Consider the following 18,426-nt stretch of genomic DNA (forward strand, 5'->3'; position numbering starts at 1 on the left):
AAACACATATTCACTCAATGTAACGTCGACCTAAAATAACTTGATATCTCAGAAAATTATTCGATGTTTTTGCATTATAACCACGCACTCGACCATTCCCGTTGAACACAAAGTTGACTCAAAACTGATGGCTGATATTTAATGATGAACTAAAAAAATAATAGAAAAGATGAACTACAAACATTATTATTTATCGATACCAATATTAATTAATAATACCATGTAGACATTGCTGTACACTAAATTAAAAAGCTGACAAGATAGATTTTTCCTCCAGATCTCAGTTAAAAAGGACAATCTTGGTTGGTTTTGGCTTTTTCCATAGTTGGGTCTAACACATTGCTGTGCTGTCTATCCTGGTTTCAAAAACCAATTGGTACACATGATGTGACATACGCCTGTTTTAATTTCACAAGGAACACATATTATGCGTTGCTTCCCAGCAAGTACCTCTTCTTGAGCCACACTTGTCAGTCTTTAATAAAATTTCTCATTTGCACTCCAACGACCCAAGAGAGTTTTACATATAAATATTGTAAAAAAATTGGGCATGTGGTAGAAAATGCAGTAAATCACATGATAAAAAAAAAAGGCAACGTACTAATACTAAATCTCTGTAAAACACAATTTCACACTCAAATCTGGAAATAACATCCACAACTATTCAAATCTGGCCCAACTGGAAACATAATTTCCTGGCTAGAGGGGTCAGATTCTGCGGTCTACATGATAGCAACATGGTCTTTTTTAGAAAAATAAATGTTCAAATCCAGTTGGCTTCTCAAAGGGAATGACAATAAATCAGCAAAAATTTGTGCAGATAAACTATCTGCTTCAAATCGGACGCGCTTTATTTGATTTTCTTCTTAGGCCTCAGCTGCATTAAAACGAAAATAACAAAGGATGAGAATTGGCCCAAGTGCATGATTATAGGCATACAAATGGCTGACTAGCTAGTTATGTAAACACCATTTATAATGGACTTGGAATATGATAAGCTACAAAAGGCCTGACCCCAATATTACATGCAAAGTAACAAAAGTGGCATTAGGTATATAATGGTAAATAATACAAGACTATTAAATTCACCTGATTACTATGTCCGCACTTCTTTTTCCTGCAGTTTACTGCCCTGGGATGCAAACGGGCATAACACCTGCCACAAATACCAACAAAACCAATGGAATGCGTTCTATCTCAATAACCAATTTTCAACACATTTTTCAAACAGAAAAGAAAAAATTAAGTTAAATAAATTTATTGATATACAAAAAATAAAATAACAAGCAGCCAGAACAAAGATGCCTTAATAGAAGGCCACATTGGATACAATAATTGGTGATATTCACACTAAACCAAATTTTATTTTGCCTTAATAGCCATGGTTGGACTGCATCATGACTTGCAAAAAAACTCAAACACAAATCAAAGTTAAATTGTCGAAAATGTAGTGAGTAAAGGTCTTCTGGCTTGTGCCTTAGCCAGTGAAGACCTCTACTTGTCTTTCTCTCAGTATGAGTGCGAGCTCAGGAGTTAGACTTAAGTTAGGATGAGTTATATCCAGTTTACTTAAATAATAATCAAGATAGTATGCATAGAGTTGGAGCTTCAGTTTAGTCGAGTCTTCATCAATTTGACTACAGAACAAGGTGGCAGTTACAAGTTCAGTTAGAGCGAGTTAGTCTTCAGTCTTGATTAAAGGAAGAATGGGTTAGTCTCCAGTGTTGATTGGAGAGAACAAGTTAAGAACTCCAGTGTTGATTGGGGAGAGAATGAGTTAAGAACCCCAGTGTTGATTGGAGAAAGGACAAGAACTCTCAGTTAGCTCTCGATCAGAACTCAAATAACAAGTTAGTCTCCAGTGTTGATTGGAGAGAGAATGAGTTAAGAACAGTGTTGATTGGAGGAAGGACAAGAAGAACTCTCAGTTAGCTCTCAATCAGAACTCAACTTCTAAAATAGAATTGGGCCAAATTGCATGTTCGAATCGGGTCTATAAAGAGGAGGACAAAAGGATACGAATTTATAAGTTTTGTACACAAGGTTTGTGAGACAAGACAATTCACGAGTTTGTGAGATCAGAGCACAGCGAGCTTGTGTCCTAAGAAATAGGAGATCACAAGTGCACAAGGATTTAGGAGATTGATTGTGCGCAGATTTGAGGAAGCTTGTGTCCTAAGAAATAGGAGTCACAAGTCCGCTAGGAACTAGGGACTTGTGCACAAGAAAATAGGGGCCCCAGTGCACAAGGAAGGAGCAGCAGGATCAAACAAGAGGCAGGGCAAGTCAAGGAGGCAGCATGGGAACAGTTGCATGCTAGAGGGCCAAGATCAAGCAGTGATCAAGGCAAGCCGAGATCAATTATATCAACTGAGATTATATTCTGCTGCTTATTAAGAAACTGTGTATCTTGGGGAAAGTAAATTTGGTTTCAGTATTTAGTTGCCTTGTTTTTCAGTTACTCATCTAAGTAGTTGCATAGTTTCATGGAAATTTAACACGGTATCAGAGCAGAGACTAGCATAAAGACCAACACCAAATCGATCAGTTGGTGAACAGGGCAGATCACGCAGAAGGCTTGCACTAGATTTTGAAGAGCAGTTCTTTCGATAGCAATTTGGTGTTCCCAGGACTAGGGGCAGATCACAGTTTATAGGGAGCCTCGAACTTTCTGGTCATGGAAAGAGAGGATCTCGGTGGTTTTGGAAGATAATGGGATGCTAGAATTTGTGGCAAATCAAATAAATCCACCTCAAGATGCCCAACAGTTGATCCAGCATAACAAGTATGACACCAAGGCAAGAAGATTTGTTCTTGAGGGGCTCAAAGATCATATTATCCCTCATCTACATGGGAAGAAGACAGCACATGAGATGTTGAAAGCCATCTCAGATTTGTATCAAGGTTCCAATGATGCTCGAAAGATGGCTTTGAAGGAAAAGATAAGTAAAATCCACATGAGCAAAAGAAAGCCCATCATCAGGTATCTTTCTAAGTTCACTCAGGTTCGGAATGAACTAAGTGGAGCGAGCGTAACTATAGCAAAGAGTGACCTCATAAGTGTTGCACTTTTGGGACTTCATAAGCCTTGGGAGAATTTACAAGATGCAGTAAGTGGCAAAGAGAATATTCCCAATTGGGAAAGGCAAGTCCAATCAGAAGGGCAAAAAAAAGAAGAATGACCTAAGCAAGATCAAGTGCTTCATTGCCATGAGTTCAAACACTATGCCACTAAGTGTCCTAATCGAGAGGAGTCCAAAAAGGATCATGTGGCTGCATCAGCTAAGGTAGATACATTTTCTTCTCAGTTCGAGAAAGATTTCTTATTGATAGCTTGCATGTCAAGCTGCTCAAACAACAATATACAGTATATTGATTTAGGAGCATCCTTCCACATGATCGGGAACATTGAGTATTTCAGCCACCAAAAGGAAAAGGACATGCAATTTCAGATTGAACTAGGAGATTATCGCAAGTATGCAACTAGGGGAGTTGGTATTGTCAGTTTTGAGAGGGAGTCAGGCAGCTCTCTCCATCTCAAAGATGTCCCCTATGTTCCAGACTTGAAGAAGAACCTTATCTAGTAGCTACCCTTGAGGACATCTATGATGTCATCTTCAGCAAAGGTAAGGCTTCCCTCAAGCACTTAGTTTCTGGATGTAAGAAGCATATAAGTGTGAGGATGAAGAATGTGCATCTGCTACAGGTTGAGACAGACACAACCTTGAGCAACAAGGCAGGAAGAGCACAAAGTAGAGACCTGAGGGTTGAGGAGAGCAAAGCTCTAAGGGAGTCCTTAGATTGAGAGCAGGGTAGACCTCCCAAGAAGGAGCCTCAGCCAATATCACAATTTGAGTCTCAGCTAGGCTAGTTCGCAAGTGGGCCAACTAGCTAAGGTAGATACATTTTCTTCTCAGTTCGAGAAAGATTTCTTATTGATAGCTTGCATGTCAAGCTCAGCAAACAACAATATACAGTATATTGATTTAGGAGCATCCTTCCACATGATTAGGAACATTGAGTATTTCAGCCACCAAAAGGAAAAGGACATGCAATTTCAAATTGAACTAGGAGATTATCGCAAGTATGCAACTAGGGGAGTTGGTATTGTCAGTTTTGAGAGGGAGTCAGGCAGCTCTCTCCATCTCAAAGATGTCCCCTATGTTCCAGACTTGAAGAAGAACCTTATCTAGTAGCTACCCTTGAGGACATCTATGATGTCATCTTCAGCAAAGGTAAGGCTTCCCTCAAGCACTTAGTTTCTGGATGTAAGAAGCATATAAGTGTGAGGATGAAAAATGTGCATCTGCTACAGGTTGAGACAGACACAACCTTGAGCAACAAGGCAGGAAGAGCACAAAGTAGAGACATGAGGGTTGAGGAGAGCAAAGCTCTAAGGGAGTCCTTAGATTGAGAACGGGGTAGACCTCCCAAGAAGGAGCCTCAGCCAATATCACAATTTGAGTCTCAGCTAGGCTAGTTCGCAAGTGGGCCAACTAGCAAGATGATGAGAAGAGACCAAGATGAGAGCCAGCAACCACTCAGTCAGTGACTCCCAGCACAAGGAGGAGAGCCAAGGAGGCCGGATCAAAAGGCCTAGGAGCGAGTTAAGACTCCTAGCTATATGTTCAGGTAGAGTAAGCAGCCATAAAAGTACACCAAGTATATGGCATTTCCAACTAAGTTGATAGACTCAGAGCCACAGGGCAAATCAGTAGTAGGCTCAAATGGGGTGTACACGGTGGATCATAGGAGCATGGTTGGAAGGAACAAGTCTTCAGACTAGATTCCAAAACAAGAAGCAAGGAAGTCTTCCAGTTTAGAGGGAGCAGCTACAACAACAGATAACGTGGTGGTGTTGGAGACAAATCTAGGTGTAAGAGGTTATTCTAAAAGGACCTTACTCACTAAGAGGGAGTGATGAAATTGCAATGAGTAAAGCTCTTCTAGCTTGTGCCTTAGCCAATGAAGACCTCTATTTGTCTTTCTCTCAGTATGAGTGTGATCTCATGAGTTGGAATTAGTTAGGATAAGTTATTTCCAGTTTACTAGAATAATCATCATAGAGTTAGAGCTTCAGTTTAGTGGAGTCTTCATCAATTTGACTACAAAATGAGGTGGCAATTACAAGTTTAGTTAGAGCAAGTTAGTATTCAGTCTTGAGTGAAGGAAGAACGAGTTAGTCTTCAATGTTGTTTGGAGAGAGAACAAGTTAAAAACTCCAGTGTTGATTGGAGAAAGGATGAGAAGAACTCTCAGATAGATCTCAATCAGAGCTCAACTTCAAATTGGGTCTATAAAGAGGAGGACAAAGGCATAGGAATTGATAAGTTTTGTACAAAAGGTTTGTGAGACAAGACAATTCATGGGTTTGTGAGATTATCCTTGATTATGGAGAGCACAGAGAGCTTGTGTCCTAAAAACTAGGAGATCACAAGTGCACAAGGATTTAGGAGATTGATTGTGCACAAATTTGAGGAAGCTTGCGTCCTAAGAAATAGGAGCCACAAGTGCACCAAGGAATAGGAAACTTTGGAGATTTGTGCAAAGAGAATAGGAGCCACAAGTCCGATAGGAAATAGGAGCTCCTTGTGCACAAGGAAATGGGAGAAGCACGCAAGGAAGGAGCAGGATCAAGTAAGAAGCAAGGCAAGTCAAGGAAACAAGGTAACAATTGCGTGCTAGAGGGCTGAGATCAATTGTATCTCTGATATTAGTGACAAGAAGCATAACACTTTCTCAAAGACAAAATGCTTTGTAATGGATCCAGTTGCTCAAGACCAATCAATAAAATACCACAACAAAGATAGCAGGTTTTCCCTTTTGGGTTTCCTCGGTAAACATGTGTGTCAATTTGTGTGATTGTGTTTTTATCTCTAGTTTTTATTCCACTACTTATAAGTTGTTAAGAAACTAGTATCTTGGTGAAAGTAAATTTGGTTTCAATATTTAGTTGCCTTGTTTTTCAATTATTCATCTAAGTAGTTGCAGAGTTTCATGGAAATTTAATACCCATATGTGTAAATGGCCTAATATACAGGATAAGCAATACTATATTAATGAGTGCCTCCAACGTTGTACACAAAAAAAATTGTTTATTGCTTATGCCCTAAGTCACATGACACGAGAACACGAGACATGGAGGACACGTAAATACGAGTATTCAATACGAAACGCAGCGACCTGGAAACAGGACACGGGGGACACGTTTTATATATATTTAATAATATATATATATATATACTGAAATATAGTTTTTTATCCATATTAAATTGCAGGTTGCAGCTTATCTAATCAAATTAAAATATAATTACTTCTCAAAGTTCATAGTTCACTTTAAAAAAATAAATAGAATCAAAATTTACTATTTAGAAATTAGAATGTGATATGCTTGGTCTTGATTCTTGAATATTCAATGTTCATTGTTCATGTACAACTTACAAGCACATAAGAAAATAACTAAAGTCTAATCCTATTGATTTCCTCTGCCCCTCTTGCGAGAAAATGCCACAGCTTTCCCTTTCCCTCTAGATGTAGATGCCGGTGCTGGTGGAGTTGGCAGTGGAGTTTGCTATGTTCTAGAAGCTGAAGAACTAGAAGTAGGAGCTATAGGAGGTAGACCACGTCCTCTACTGGTGGCAGGGGTAGCCCGGGCAGGTGGTGTCACCTGGAAACATTACAATCTCCCAATCCTGAAATCCTGAAAAACTGATAAGTCTGCTGCATTTTGAATGAAATCTAAAATTCTACTTTCTCCATATGAAATCCAATGAGGTCAGAACCACTCTCAAACATCCTGAGTCATTTCATGGTAATGTTAAAAATTTAAGTAAAAGGATGAAAATGAAGATTAAGGAGAATGTCACTTTTACTTTAAGAATTTAACATTACCATGAATAGCATATCAATACTAGGGCCTAGACTTGATCATTAAGCTGCCCCACTCAAAAATTATTTGTTTCTTTCAAAAAAAATTGTAGCTTATGCAGGCAACATTTTCTATCAATGGAATATGCGTTTTCCAAATGCAGGGCACGACAAAAACCGGCGAATACGTTTTACATTTTACAGGACACGATGAAAAACGTTTTCGACACATTTTAGGGCCATTTTCGTGTCCAACACGTAAAATACGGGACACGGGACCTTGGAGGACGTGTCCTCTGACTTAGCTTATGCCTCAAGATGTGCATCTAGGAAAAAGAGTGCCCTCATAGGCAACAGGTAACATCACACGTCCTCCCCTAAGATTCTAACCTACAGCCAAATCTTGTAAACCTAAGTTACCAGAAAACGGATACGGGTACGGGGTTTGAAACGGATACGGCAAATTTTCGAAAAATCTGGATACGATACGGCAGGAAACGGCACATAATAAATATATATATATATATATATATATATATATATATATATTAAAAATAAAAAATTCATATTACCATTCATATTTCAGAATCTAGATTATCATCTATGATCTATCATGATTCATGATTCATCATCATCAATTCAAGTTTCAACATATGCCATATGGCATAAACATTCAACATTGCCATCATCATTAACGATTATTATAACATTCATGATTCAAGTTTCAAGTTTCAACATATCATCAAGTTATCAACATGACAAGTTACACAGTACGACAATTTAAAACACTGTTCCAATAACCAATATCACACTTCTGCCATGGTCCAAACCATTCACATATTACTATACACAGATTATTTCCTAGGACTGCTATTTGAATAATAATAAGTTGGCTTTTTAAATCTAAATAACTGTAATCAATTCCAAACAGTTTTGCAAGGGAGTTTATCAACAATTTAAATGCTTGCTTCCTCAGAGATAGATGCCCTAATGAGGACCAGGCCACCAAACTAACAATAATCAGATCCAAACGAAACCCTAAGAGAACTGATGTGTAGACCTCAGGACCCTCGCTGACTGAACTTTGAAAATTATGTATGATAAGGTGCTAAAACAAAATTTCTAATGAGGATCTAATCTTTAGTTTGATGAGCAAAGTTAGGACTACAAAACTGCACTTCAGATCAAATAAAAGCCTTAACAAGTCCAAACAAATCCCTGAGATATAAAAGAATAAAAAAATTCCCAAGAACCAAAATAAAATAAAACAAATAGGCTGCCGCAGAGCTTTATAATGTGAGAAATGCTACAACACAGCTACGTTGGCCTCAGAATTTTTCTTTTGACCTCAATGAAACCCAAATTCAAATCGAAAATAAAGACTGCCCAAATCCCTTAGCTATTCTTTTGAATCTGTCTTTTATTCTTCACAGAACCGAATTTCCATTTCAGAGCTTTCTCATTTATATTTTTCGTTAATCTCTAGAGGACTAAAGAATCGTTATTATATAGTTTTCTGTTGGATAGAAGGGGCTTCATAGGAGGACCGTTGGATTCCTATTTTGGAGGAGACGTTAGGATTTAAAAATAAATTTAAGGTTGACTTGGAGAAAAAGATCTTTTAAAGGATTTTTAAGTTTGAATTTAATTTGTCTTTGAAAACAAAACCCTTCCATGTCCATCACAATTAGGTCAAGAATAAATTATTCAGATGTATTTGAAGTCCTTTTATAGAGGAGGATTTAAGGTTCAAAACCTTTAGCTTTGACTAGGAGATAAGGCTTTTTGTGGGAGACCAGCTTCCTTTAATTTTTGTTTTAACTTTAGAGTCTGGACTCCAGAAAAGACCTTGGGCTGAATTGTGCAACAAAGAAATGGCAGTCAAAAGGAATGCCGCTTTAGGACCTGGTTTGATTAGGAGCTATGGATCTTAAACATTCCTTTGAAATGCTATGTCATATGAATAAAGTTATAAACCGGTGAGGTAGTTGACTATGAAACAGAAATACGCTTGTACAGAAACTGAGAAATTGGCAACAACTTAACATTCGAGGGCTGCCTGTAAGTCTACAATGACTGGAGCATCAGCATATACAACGCTGTAATAAGCACATATGATCGATATATATTATATACCTCTCTTAAAGCATGGCAATAACAAAGTTAACAAACCAATGACTTTATGAACCCAAGTTTACATCAATCAGCAAATGAAAAATGTGCATTGGGCGTTAACGGTTACATACAGTCAAAACAAGCTCAGTAACTCTCAGCGGCGGCAGTGAACCTCAACCCAGCGGCGGCAGTGAACTCAGCAAACTCAGCGGCGGCAGTGAACTCGTTACTCAGCACTCACTCAGCAAAGTTGTCGTTTAGAGTAGAATGAAAGTGAAAGTTGAAACCCGTGAAGTTAAAAACTTAAAAGTTAAAACCAAAAAATCGAAAAACCTAAATTCTTAAAATCTGTTCCCGGCGGGCAAGGGATCAGCAACCAAAACGTTTTGAAATGTTTAAAAAACGTATCATGATTTGCCTGAAACGTATTTTTTTTTTAAACGGGAGGTTTTTTTTTCGGAAAACGCCTGGAAAACGGCTAGGGAAAAACGGCCCGTTTCCAAATCATAAAACGGCACCCAAAACGTTTTTCTGCCATTTTTTTGTCGTTTCCGTACTGCATACGTATCAAAAACGTAAAACGGTGTTTCTGGTGTTCAGGCAGCCGTTTCCAGTAACCTAGTTGTAAACGCTACATGATAACCATTACTCTAGACTACGTTTAGTCAATGTTCCACCAAGACTTTGGGACGGGGAGACGCACAAAGGGGACGTGTGGGAGTACCCTCAAATTTTAGGGAAATTTAGGAGGGGACAGGGAGACGTCGAGGTATATAATTTTTTTCATATATACATATATATATATATATATATATATATTTCAAATTCATATTTAATAATAAAATGCATAAATACATTGATCAATACATAATTGAATTAAATAATGAAATACACTGATCCATACTCATGATTCTTACTAATGCATACATCATTCATCCACAAACCACAATATTCAATAATGAAATAAAAATGATCCATATTCATCATTCATTATTCACCATTCTAGAATCTACATTGATTTAAAAATTGAACTCATCATTTATCATTCTAGATTCCAAATTGATTTAAAATTAAAATTCATCATTTATCATTATAGAATGTAATTAGTACTAAGCAAAATAGACTATGATAGATACTAAAATCTGAAGACTGGAATAGTAAAATGATATAACTAAAACTCAAAAATAGTAGAGTGACGAGTCAAAGAGTCAGTGTAAAGTACAGTCGTACATGACAATATTAAATGTTAATTCCATACACTCATACATGACAAAATATTAATTGCATACACTCGTACATGACAAAATACAATGGAAACATTGCAATCCCCCCAGAATTCATAAAACACTGTTAAGTCTGTTGGATTTTGAATGAGATCTAAAGCTCTACTTTCTCCATATGAAATCCAATGAGGTTGAAAACACACTCAAACATCCTGAATCATTTCATGGTAATGTTAAAAATTTAAGTAAAAGGATGACTTTTACTTTAAGAAATTAACAGTACCATTAATTACATAGCATTAGTAGGGTCCTAGGGTTGAATTCTAAGCTTCCCCACCCAAATCATTGTTTACAAGCAAAATTAAAGGGCGACCCCTAGCCCTTTTTGAGGGAGGGCGCCCAGGCGTCCCCCTTTTGCGAAGTCACGCCCCCCACACTGGGGAAACACCCCCCTACGTCCCCCCAAAACAGGTACATGGGGAAACGTTTCCCCAAACATCCCCCCATCCTAGGTGTGAGAGGTACGCACACCTGAACCTGGGGGACATGTCCCCAAAGCAACTAAATCATCACACCATGATTATTCCTCAAACACTAAAAATGAAACAAAAAGGCAAATTGCCTATATCCGAAAAATCTTCAAAAGAATAAAACCTTCCGAAAATGAATTATTAAACTATATCAATTGCAATCATAAGTGTATATAAATATGCTTGAATACACTACAATTGCATGAATAGCAATTTGGTTAACTAACTCACAAATTAACATTCTCTTCGATGAGACGCAAACAAACACAATGTTAATCATCAAGGAGAAACGTTGTTGTCATTGTACAATTGGTTTCTAGATTGATTTCTTCTAGAGATCATTTGAATGTTCATTCCTAAAAAATGAGAATGTCAATTCAAAAACAACTTCAAAACACCCTTAGAAAATTAAATCTTGAACTAAAGAGGGGGAGGGGGGGAGATTGATATCAACAATAAGTACATTGGAGGGGCCAACCAACTTCTTCAGGCAGACCCTTAAAAATCATGCAAAGAGTCTGATCCACATCCATTGTCTCAAAACAACCTCTAAGATTTGAACTCTCATTGATAATTCCATCGCCACCAATGACAAGAGTACTTGAATCTTTAAAAATTTGCTTGTGGAGAAAAAATAAATGCAATTATACATTTTTTTCCTCATGAGACCCCCCAATTCATACAACATGTCCTTTGCTTCACAAATACTAGTTCAAGATTAAACACACATAAAGCTTTTGTCTAATGAGTTAAAAAAACAGCTAGATATCACCAAATCAATGTCAATTTATGAAAGAGCTTCCAAATGGGAGTTTACCTTAGACAAATTATCTAAGTTGCACTGAAACGAATATAAGAAGAAATATAGATAAGGGTTTGAAACAGATACAGGAAATTTTCAAAAAAAAAGATATGATACGACAAGGAAACAGCGTCTGTATATATATGTGTGTGTGTATATATATATATATATATATATATATATATATATATATATATATATATATATATATATATATATATATATATATATATATCTATATAGATAGATATATATATATATATATATATATATATATATATATATATATCTGTGTGTGTGATATATATATATATATATATATGTGTGTGTGCATTTATAAATATACAATCTATATTCTAAAAGATGAATGGTAATATGAAAATTTATATTACCATTCATCTTATATATATATATATCAAAATAAAATTTTCATATTACCATTTACTTTTAAAATCTAGATTCTATATTTATAAATGCATAATCGAACTTAGACAAGTATTGTGTAGTGTGCATTGAACCTTATTGCTTAAAGCTTGAAAGGGTTTGAAAAATATATCAAGACCCTAAGACAGATTAAGATCTGACCATTTTCAATTTTGAATTTATGTTATGTTACAGTTACAATCATGTTTTTTCAGGTATCAGTAGTTTTTCAAAAAGTTTAGTGTTCTGACTATTTGGCATAATTTGGTAGAGCTAGTTTAGTGTTGTCTAGATCTCATAGTCAAAGGATAAATCCTTCATCTTTGATAGGATCACATTGGGCATCGATCTACTCAAATATTTTAACAAGTTGAAGTGGGCCTATATCATTGTTTTCAAAACCGGCCGGCTCGGAACCGACTCAGCCAAGTTGGTCCGAGCCAAGCCCAAAAATATTGACTTGGCCTTGGATTCGGTTCGGTCGGCTTGGTATTAACCCGGTCGGCTCGGCCGAGCTAGCATTAACCCGGCCGAGTTAGAAAAAGAGGCCCAGGCTACGGAATCTGGATGAATTGCCTGGAATAACTTAAGTATCATAGTTCTTGTCACCATACCTTCTAGAATAGTTGTTCTGATCCATGAAATATCATCAGCAATGCCTAAGTTTTATAGAATAATGTGGCATCCACTCCTTTGATGCATCATGCAATAGGCACAGTTTATGTCCCATGCACAGAAATGTTTTTCTCTATGCATCCTCCTTTTCCTCCAAAACATAATTCATGGATTAACCGAACATCCAAAATAGAACATGGAGATTAAGGGTAAGTTAATAAAGCCGCTTGAAGTGGATGAACAGACTAACACTGCTTAATAAAAAAAAAAAAAGCAATTTCATCCTTACTGTGCAAATTTTTGGATTGAATTTTATGTGTTCTAATAATCATAATATCTTGCATCATTTGTTATGTGTTTTTGTTTTGATCTTGATTCTCTATATCATCATGTATGTATTGGACAGTGCACTGGGTGCCATTTTGATATAATGGATATATACATGAGCCTGCTTTGATCATATGTTGTCTTATATCTATATTCTAATGCTGTGTGTTTGGAAACATGAATGAAAATCTTTAAAATTATGGTTTTTTATAATAAAAAAATTAAATATTTGATGTATTTTTTACAATGACCGAGTCATTGAAATCGAGCCAACCAAGTTGATACCGAGTCGGAGTCAACCCTTGACCGAGTCGGTGTCAATGTCGGAGTTTTAAAACATTGGCCTATATGGCAACCATTAAACTTGTTAACTAAAAATTATTAATATTTTGTTTATGTAGCAATATTCATATACATGACTATAAAACAGGCCTATTGGATTCAACTCTTTTTGTAACTAAATTATGATGCATACAAACTACAATTAAATTAAATGGAAACCGAGTAATAGAAATCATTCTCTTCAGTTTCCATTTCTTCTTGAGAGGGGAGCTTGTTGACATTACAACTACTTGAACCTATTCGGGGGTTTAGTTTGCGGGCTACTCTCCATTGAAGGTAGCCTCTCAATCAAGCTTTGCAAGGGTTAAGCCTCTTTTTGTGCTTGAGCATAAATGTTTCCATATACATTTCATGGATATCCCTTTAAAAATGCATTGATTTTGAAGTTTGACGTGATTATTAAATCCATTATTTTTATTTAATACACAATCTTTCTCGAATCTCAACATATCCAACCTATACCAAATGACAGATTCACTAGTACAGCGTCCTCCAACGCACAAATGGCATGAATAGGTTAAGAGGGTGGAAAGCAAACTTTTCCCCAAGCAAAAAATCTACTAAAATTAACTTTCATTCCGAGCAAAGACTTTTATGCATGTATCTGTTTCCAAAAATTCAGATATGTATCATAATTTTCCCAAATATGTATCCAATTTTTTGGAAACGGATCCAAAACCCTTAAAAGAATGCATGAAACATTTAAAAAATAAGATCCGCAATTTCCAAAAAATCGAAACAGCTCGAAAACGTATCATTGTCATTTATGTGTTGTTTCGTATGAGTTTTTGAAACGCAAAATGACATTTCTAGGGGTAGGGAGGGACATTTCTGGTAACTTAGAAAATTATACGTCAACTATCAACAAAAGTTGAACATGCAACTTACAACATCAGAGACTTAAAAAGTTACAATAGTAAAGCCCTTAACTTCTCTTGGCAAATCCCCAAGGAGAATAGAAATAAACACAACTCTATGTAAAGAGGATCAACAGGGATCACATTTCTCCTTGCTTTAGAGCCCATATTTAGCAAATGTTATAACAGGGATCACATTTCTCCTTGCTCTAGAGCCGAATTTGGCACATGTTATAGTAGTTGTTGCTTTTATCATGATATGCAAAGAAGCTACACACAATGATAACATCCTTATAGAGATTGAAATAATAACTTCAAATATAATATAACATTGAAAAATGTAGCTTGATACCACCCTCCTTGCAGGCATATTTTAGATTAGATAATAAATCACCATCATGGAAAGTATTTCACAAAATCTCCAATTAAAAAAAACTGCATTATTAAACAATGATGAATCCTCCCATTCTTGCATGCACAACCTCTACCAATACAACAAGCACTAGATGGGACCTTCAAGTCCCACAACAACACCCATCACATACTTTGACATGAATAATGTTTTAGTTCTAGGAACTTAGCTTTGTAATTACCCAAAAGTGGCATAAGGTCAATTTGAAATTAGCACTGAATTGAACAAAATCATTGCAAAATAAAATTGATGACCTCAAGGCACTTACTAGTTATTTCCACAATTATAAAGGAATAACAGCCTCCCATGAAATATTTTGCATCCTCCACAAAAGCCTACATTTTAAATGAGCAGACAAGTCCTAATGATAAATTACCTAATTGAAATCTAAGTACCCATGTTCAAGTTGAGCATACCACAAAACCAACCTCCAACAAGCAAAATCACATCATTGATCAAAAACCTAGCTACATATAGTAAAATAAAACAACTACCCATGAGCATAAATCAACAAACCCAAACCAAATTACAAATCATGGTTGTCAATGCCATTCCAATTCCATTTAATCTTGTATTTCAACTTTAAACCGTTATCACATGGGATTTCACTTTCAACAAATACAATTTGTCAAAAAACAAAACAAGGGCATTAGGTTGTCTATGCATCAATTGGGTGTTGGGCAACCTTGGGCCTTGATTTACCTTTATTTCCTATATTTTTATATTTATTTGTCATTTGTTGGTTTTGATGGGAACACCAATCTATTTCATGCATGTGTTGCAATTACCCCCTAGTAGAAGTATGCAGAACCTATGAAGAAATTAGTAAATTGTTTTTCCAATAAGTGAAAATGCATCCATCTACACTAAAAGCATTTGGGTGTGAATTTTACCTAAATCTATTGCAAATTCCATCACCCATGGAACTAATTTGAATCTAGTTACAAGTGCATCGCATAAAGATTAGATTCAATATCCCTACACCAAATCCTTGATGTGCCTTGGAGCGCTCTTGTACTTGAAGCCACATGCTCTTTTACTTGCATTGATTATTGGGAAACAAAAAATTATTAGATCTTTGTGCATCATTATTCCATGACTCCACAAAGGCATTAAAAACTTCTAAAATACCAGTTTCATCCCTTCAACTACAACTTTTAAAGGGGTCCATGTTTGGTTAAGATCATGAATTTCATGTTTGGTTAAGATCATGAATCCCTACAACTCCCACCCCAAAAGTGTAACTTGGGGAAGTAAGAACTTTAAGGGAGGGTACCTCAAATCATGTGAGAACTTTAGGGGATGGTACCTCGGATCATGTGGGAACCTTCCAAAATAATAGTAAATATTTTGTGCTACCTAATTCCCTTATCTACTCTCTCCCACCCCTCTCCGCACATACAATTGGTTATCTACATCAATACCCAAATACTCCAATACTAAATTCACTCAAGAGAAGCTCCACTGTACTCAAGACATCATGATTTGAACACAACCATATCACTAAAAATCCTTCATATTGTCATAGACAGAGACATTACGCAACAGAGAAGTCAAAAAATTCGTGTGTATCCCCATTGAAAAAGGGTCTAAATTCAATACCATTCTATTTTATATTCCAACAAGTGTTATAAAGATCCCCTATGAACTTGAGAACGCTAACCTTCAAGCCATACTATCTTCAATTTCTTTGTGGGATTCTCACGGAGAATTATGTTTTATGTAATCACTATAAAAGAAACATACTTCAGCTCTTTAATTAACCTGAGAACCTTACCCCTTAACTCATACTACCTTCAATTTCTTTATGGGGCTGTTCTCATACGGAACCATGTTATATGTGAAATCAATAAAAGGAACGTACTTCAGCACCTTACTGAACTTGGGAACCTTGGTCCTTACCCTACTCACACCACTTTCAATTTTTATGGGGTTCTCATAAGCAACGATGATGTATGTACTGTCCAGAAAAAATGAACTTTGAGCTTTTGCAACATAATCTCCCCCCTTATAATAATCCCTGAAAGGCTACCACTCATCCAACGGACTCCTCATCTCTCCTTGAACCGGCTTAAGTCTTGGTGTAATAGTTTCTTTTTCTAACTCAAAATACATCCTTTTTATGAAACACACCAATTAGGTACTTGAATGCAACAGTATCACAGCGTTTTTTGAATAGCTTTTGGTAACTGAGACCTTCACTTTTAGCGATGAACATTGAGATTAATGGAACAAAGTATGCACGCCTTTCCCTTGCGAGATTGGTTGTTTTTTATTATTTTGAAACGGTAGTATAGTGATTTTGTAGCATATAATTCTTCGATTTAATGCCCATGTTAATACATAATTTTTCACTACAATATTTATACAAATATCCCCTTAAAGAATCTAATCGAAAATTCGGAACTGGAGAGTCATTCAAAAACCTCAAATCATTATTTTAAAGAAAACCATTAGGATTAGAATAAACTCAAGAAAGGGAGTATGTAGGCTTCAGAAAAAAAAAAAGCGTCTTACTTTCTGCAAATCATCTTGTCCTGGTTGTACTTCCTTGCCAAAGCCATCAAAGAAGGTTCAATAATCCCTCCACGAAGCCTCAAAACAAGGTGTAGCGTAGACTCTGGATACCATTACAACTTGCATAAGTTTTGAAAAATATAAATACCTGAAACTCTGAAATCAAAATGTAAAAACTTTTCACTCACACAAGATATATTCAACAATAAATTAATCACAGCTTACTGAAAACCTAACATCGAAAAATTTATACCAAATAATTATCAAACAACGAGAAACCCTAAACTTTCCCTTGACAAAATTAATCTTTCAATCCAACAACTTTTTCCAAAATAACCATACATAGCAAATAAAAAATTCCAAAAATGCTACAATTGAACACTCTCGTAAGTAACATTTCTTTCTGCTTGCGCACCTTTCTGAATATTGTAGTCAGCAAGAGTACGCCCATCTTCCAAGTGTTTTCCAGTTAAAATCAAACGCTACTAGTCAAGTAGAATCTCTGCAAGACATCAACAACGACAATTAACAAACACGGACAGAAAACAATTTTGACCCTCCGAGAACATCGCAAGCATGGCAAGGAAATTCAAACAGGAGCGAAAACTATACACATTATAATAAAATCAAACAAAATTTGAAGCTTGCTTACCTTCCTTGTCCTGAATCTTGGCCTTCACATTATCGATCGTATCGCTGCTCTCGACCTCAAGGGTTATGGTTTTGCCAGTAAGGGTTTTCACGAAGATCTGCATCTTGTCGCCCAGATCGATCAACTCCAACAGAAACTCTTTCTAATGGCCCAGAATCAGCTTTTATAGACTCTTTTTGGCTGGTAGGGTTTGCCGTTAGGGTTTTATGTGGGGTTCGAAACTAACTAGGGTTTCAGATCCAGGTCTGAGAAATTAAAGTTTGAAGACAAATCCGTCCGTCCGAGTCAGTGACAAAACATGATTATGTATGTATGATAATTAATTGGGTTTAGTTTATGGGATTAAGAAGCAGAATGTTATGTATAATAGTTAATTGGGTTTAATTATATGATTAAGAAAATAAAATTATTTGATTTTAAATTTTATTTTGTAGAGAGGTGTTTTATTGTAAAATTATGTTAAATTTAATGAGTAAGTTAAATTATAAAAAAAATTATTAATTAAAATTTAATAAAGTGAAGTATTGGTGTAAAGTAGACAGTGACAAGTGTTTTGTTAAGACATTTTGTGGTGTAAAGGTTTTTAGTTCAAAACTTTGTGAGCAAAAATCCAACTATGTTAAGTGATAGTGTGGTCTAGCTCGAGTGTAATCTTGGGTGATTTTGATGGCTTAGATGCCCCTAGGTCATGATAACTCAAACCATAAGTTAGACATGCTAATCGTCTCAAGACTCACATAACCT

The 18,426-nt window shown here is 36.0% G+C and overlaps 1 protein-coding gene across 1 annotated transcript; it reads right to left on the reverse strand.

The window, feature by feature from the left end:
- Positions 1-582: 582 nt before the first annotated feature.
- On the reverse strand, positions 583-17,785 carry LOC149213823 (ubiquitin-ribosomal protein eL40 fusion protein-like). The gene is made up of 5 exons (XM_089389170.1): positions 17,663-17,785; positions 17,446-17,512; positions 17,031-17,133; positions 1,090-1,156; positions 583-877 (listed from the first exon to the last, which is right to left on the reverse strand). The coding sequence occupies exons 1-5, from the start codon at positions 17,783-17,785 to the stop codon at positions 851-853; spliced, it is 387 nt and encodes a 128-aa protein (XP_089245296.1). The 3' UTR covers positions 583-850.
- Positions 17,786-18,426: the final 641 nt, after the last annotated feature.

The sequence above is a fragment of the Pinus tabuliformis genome, chromosome 1_1 (genome assembly GCF_031772625.1).
Source record: "Pinus tabuliformis cultivar Carrire ecotype Pingquan chromosome 1_1, CPIR1, whole genome shotgun sequence".
In the NCBI taxonomy this organism is placed as follows: Eukaryota; Viridiplantae; Streptophyta; class Pinopsida; order Pinales; family Pinaceae; genus Pinus; species Pinus tabuliformis.

Coding starts and splice junctions, on each gene's coding strand:
- LOC149213823 (XM_089389170.1), bottom strand. CDS start 17,785: ATGCAGATCTTCGTGAAAACCCTTACTGGCAAAACCATAACCCTTGAG. Junction 1,157..17,030: donor GACAAGATGATTTGCAGAAA/GTAAGACGCTTT, acceptor TATTTGTGGCAG/GTGTTATGCCCGTTTGCATC. Junction 878..1,089: donor AGTGCGGACATAGTAATCAG/GTGAATTTAATA, acceptor GTTTTAATGCAG/CTGAGGCCTAAGAAGAAAAT.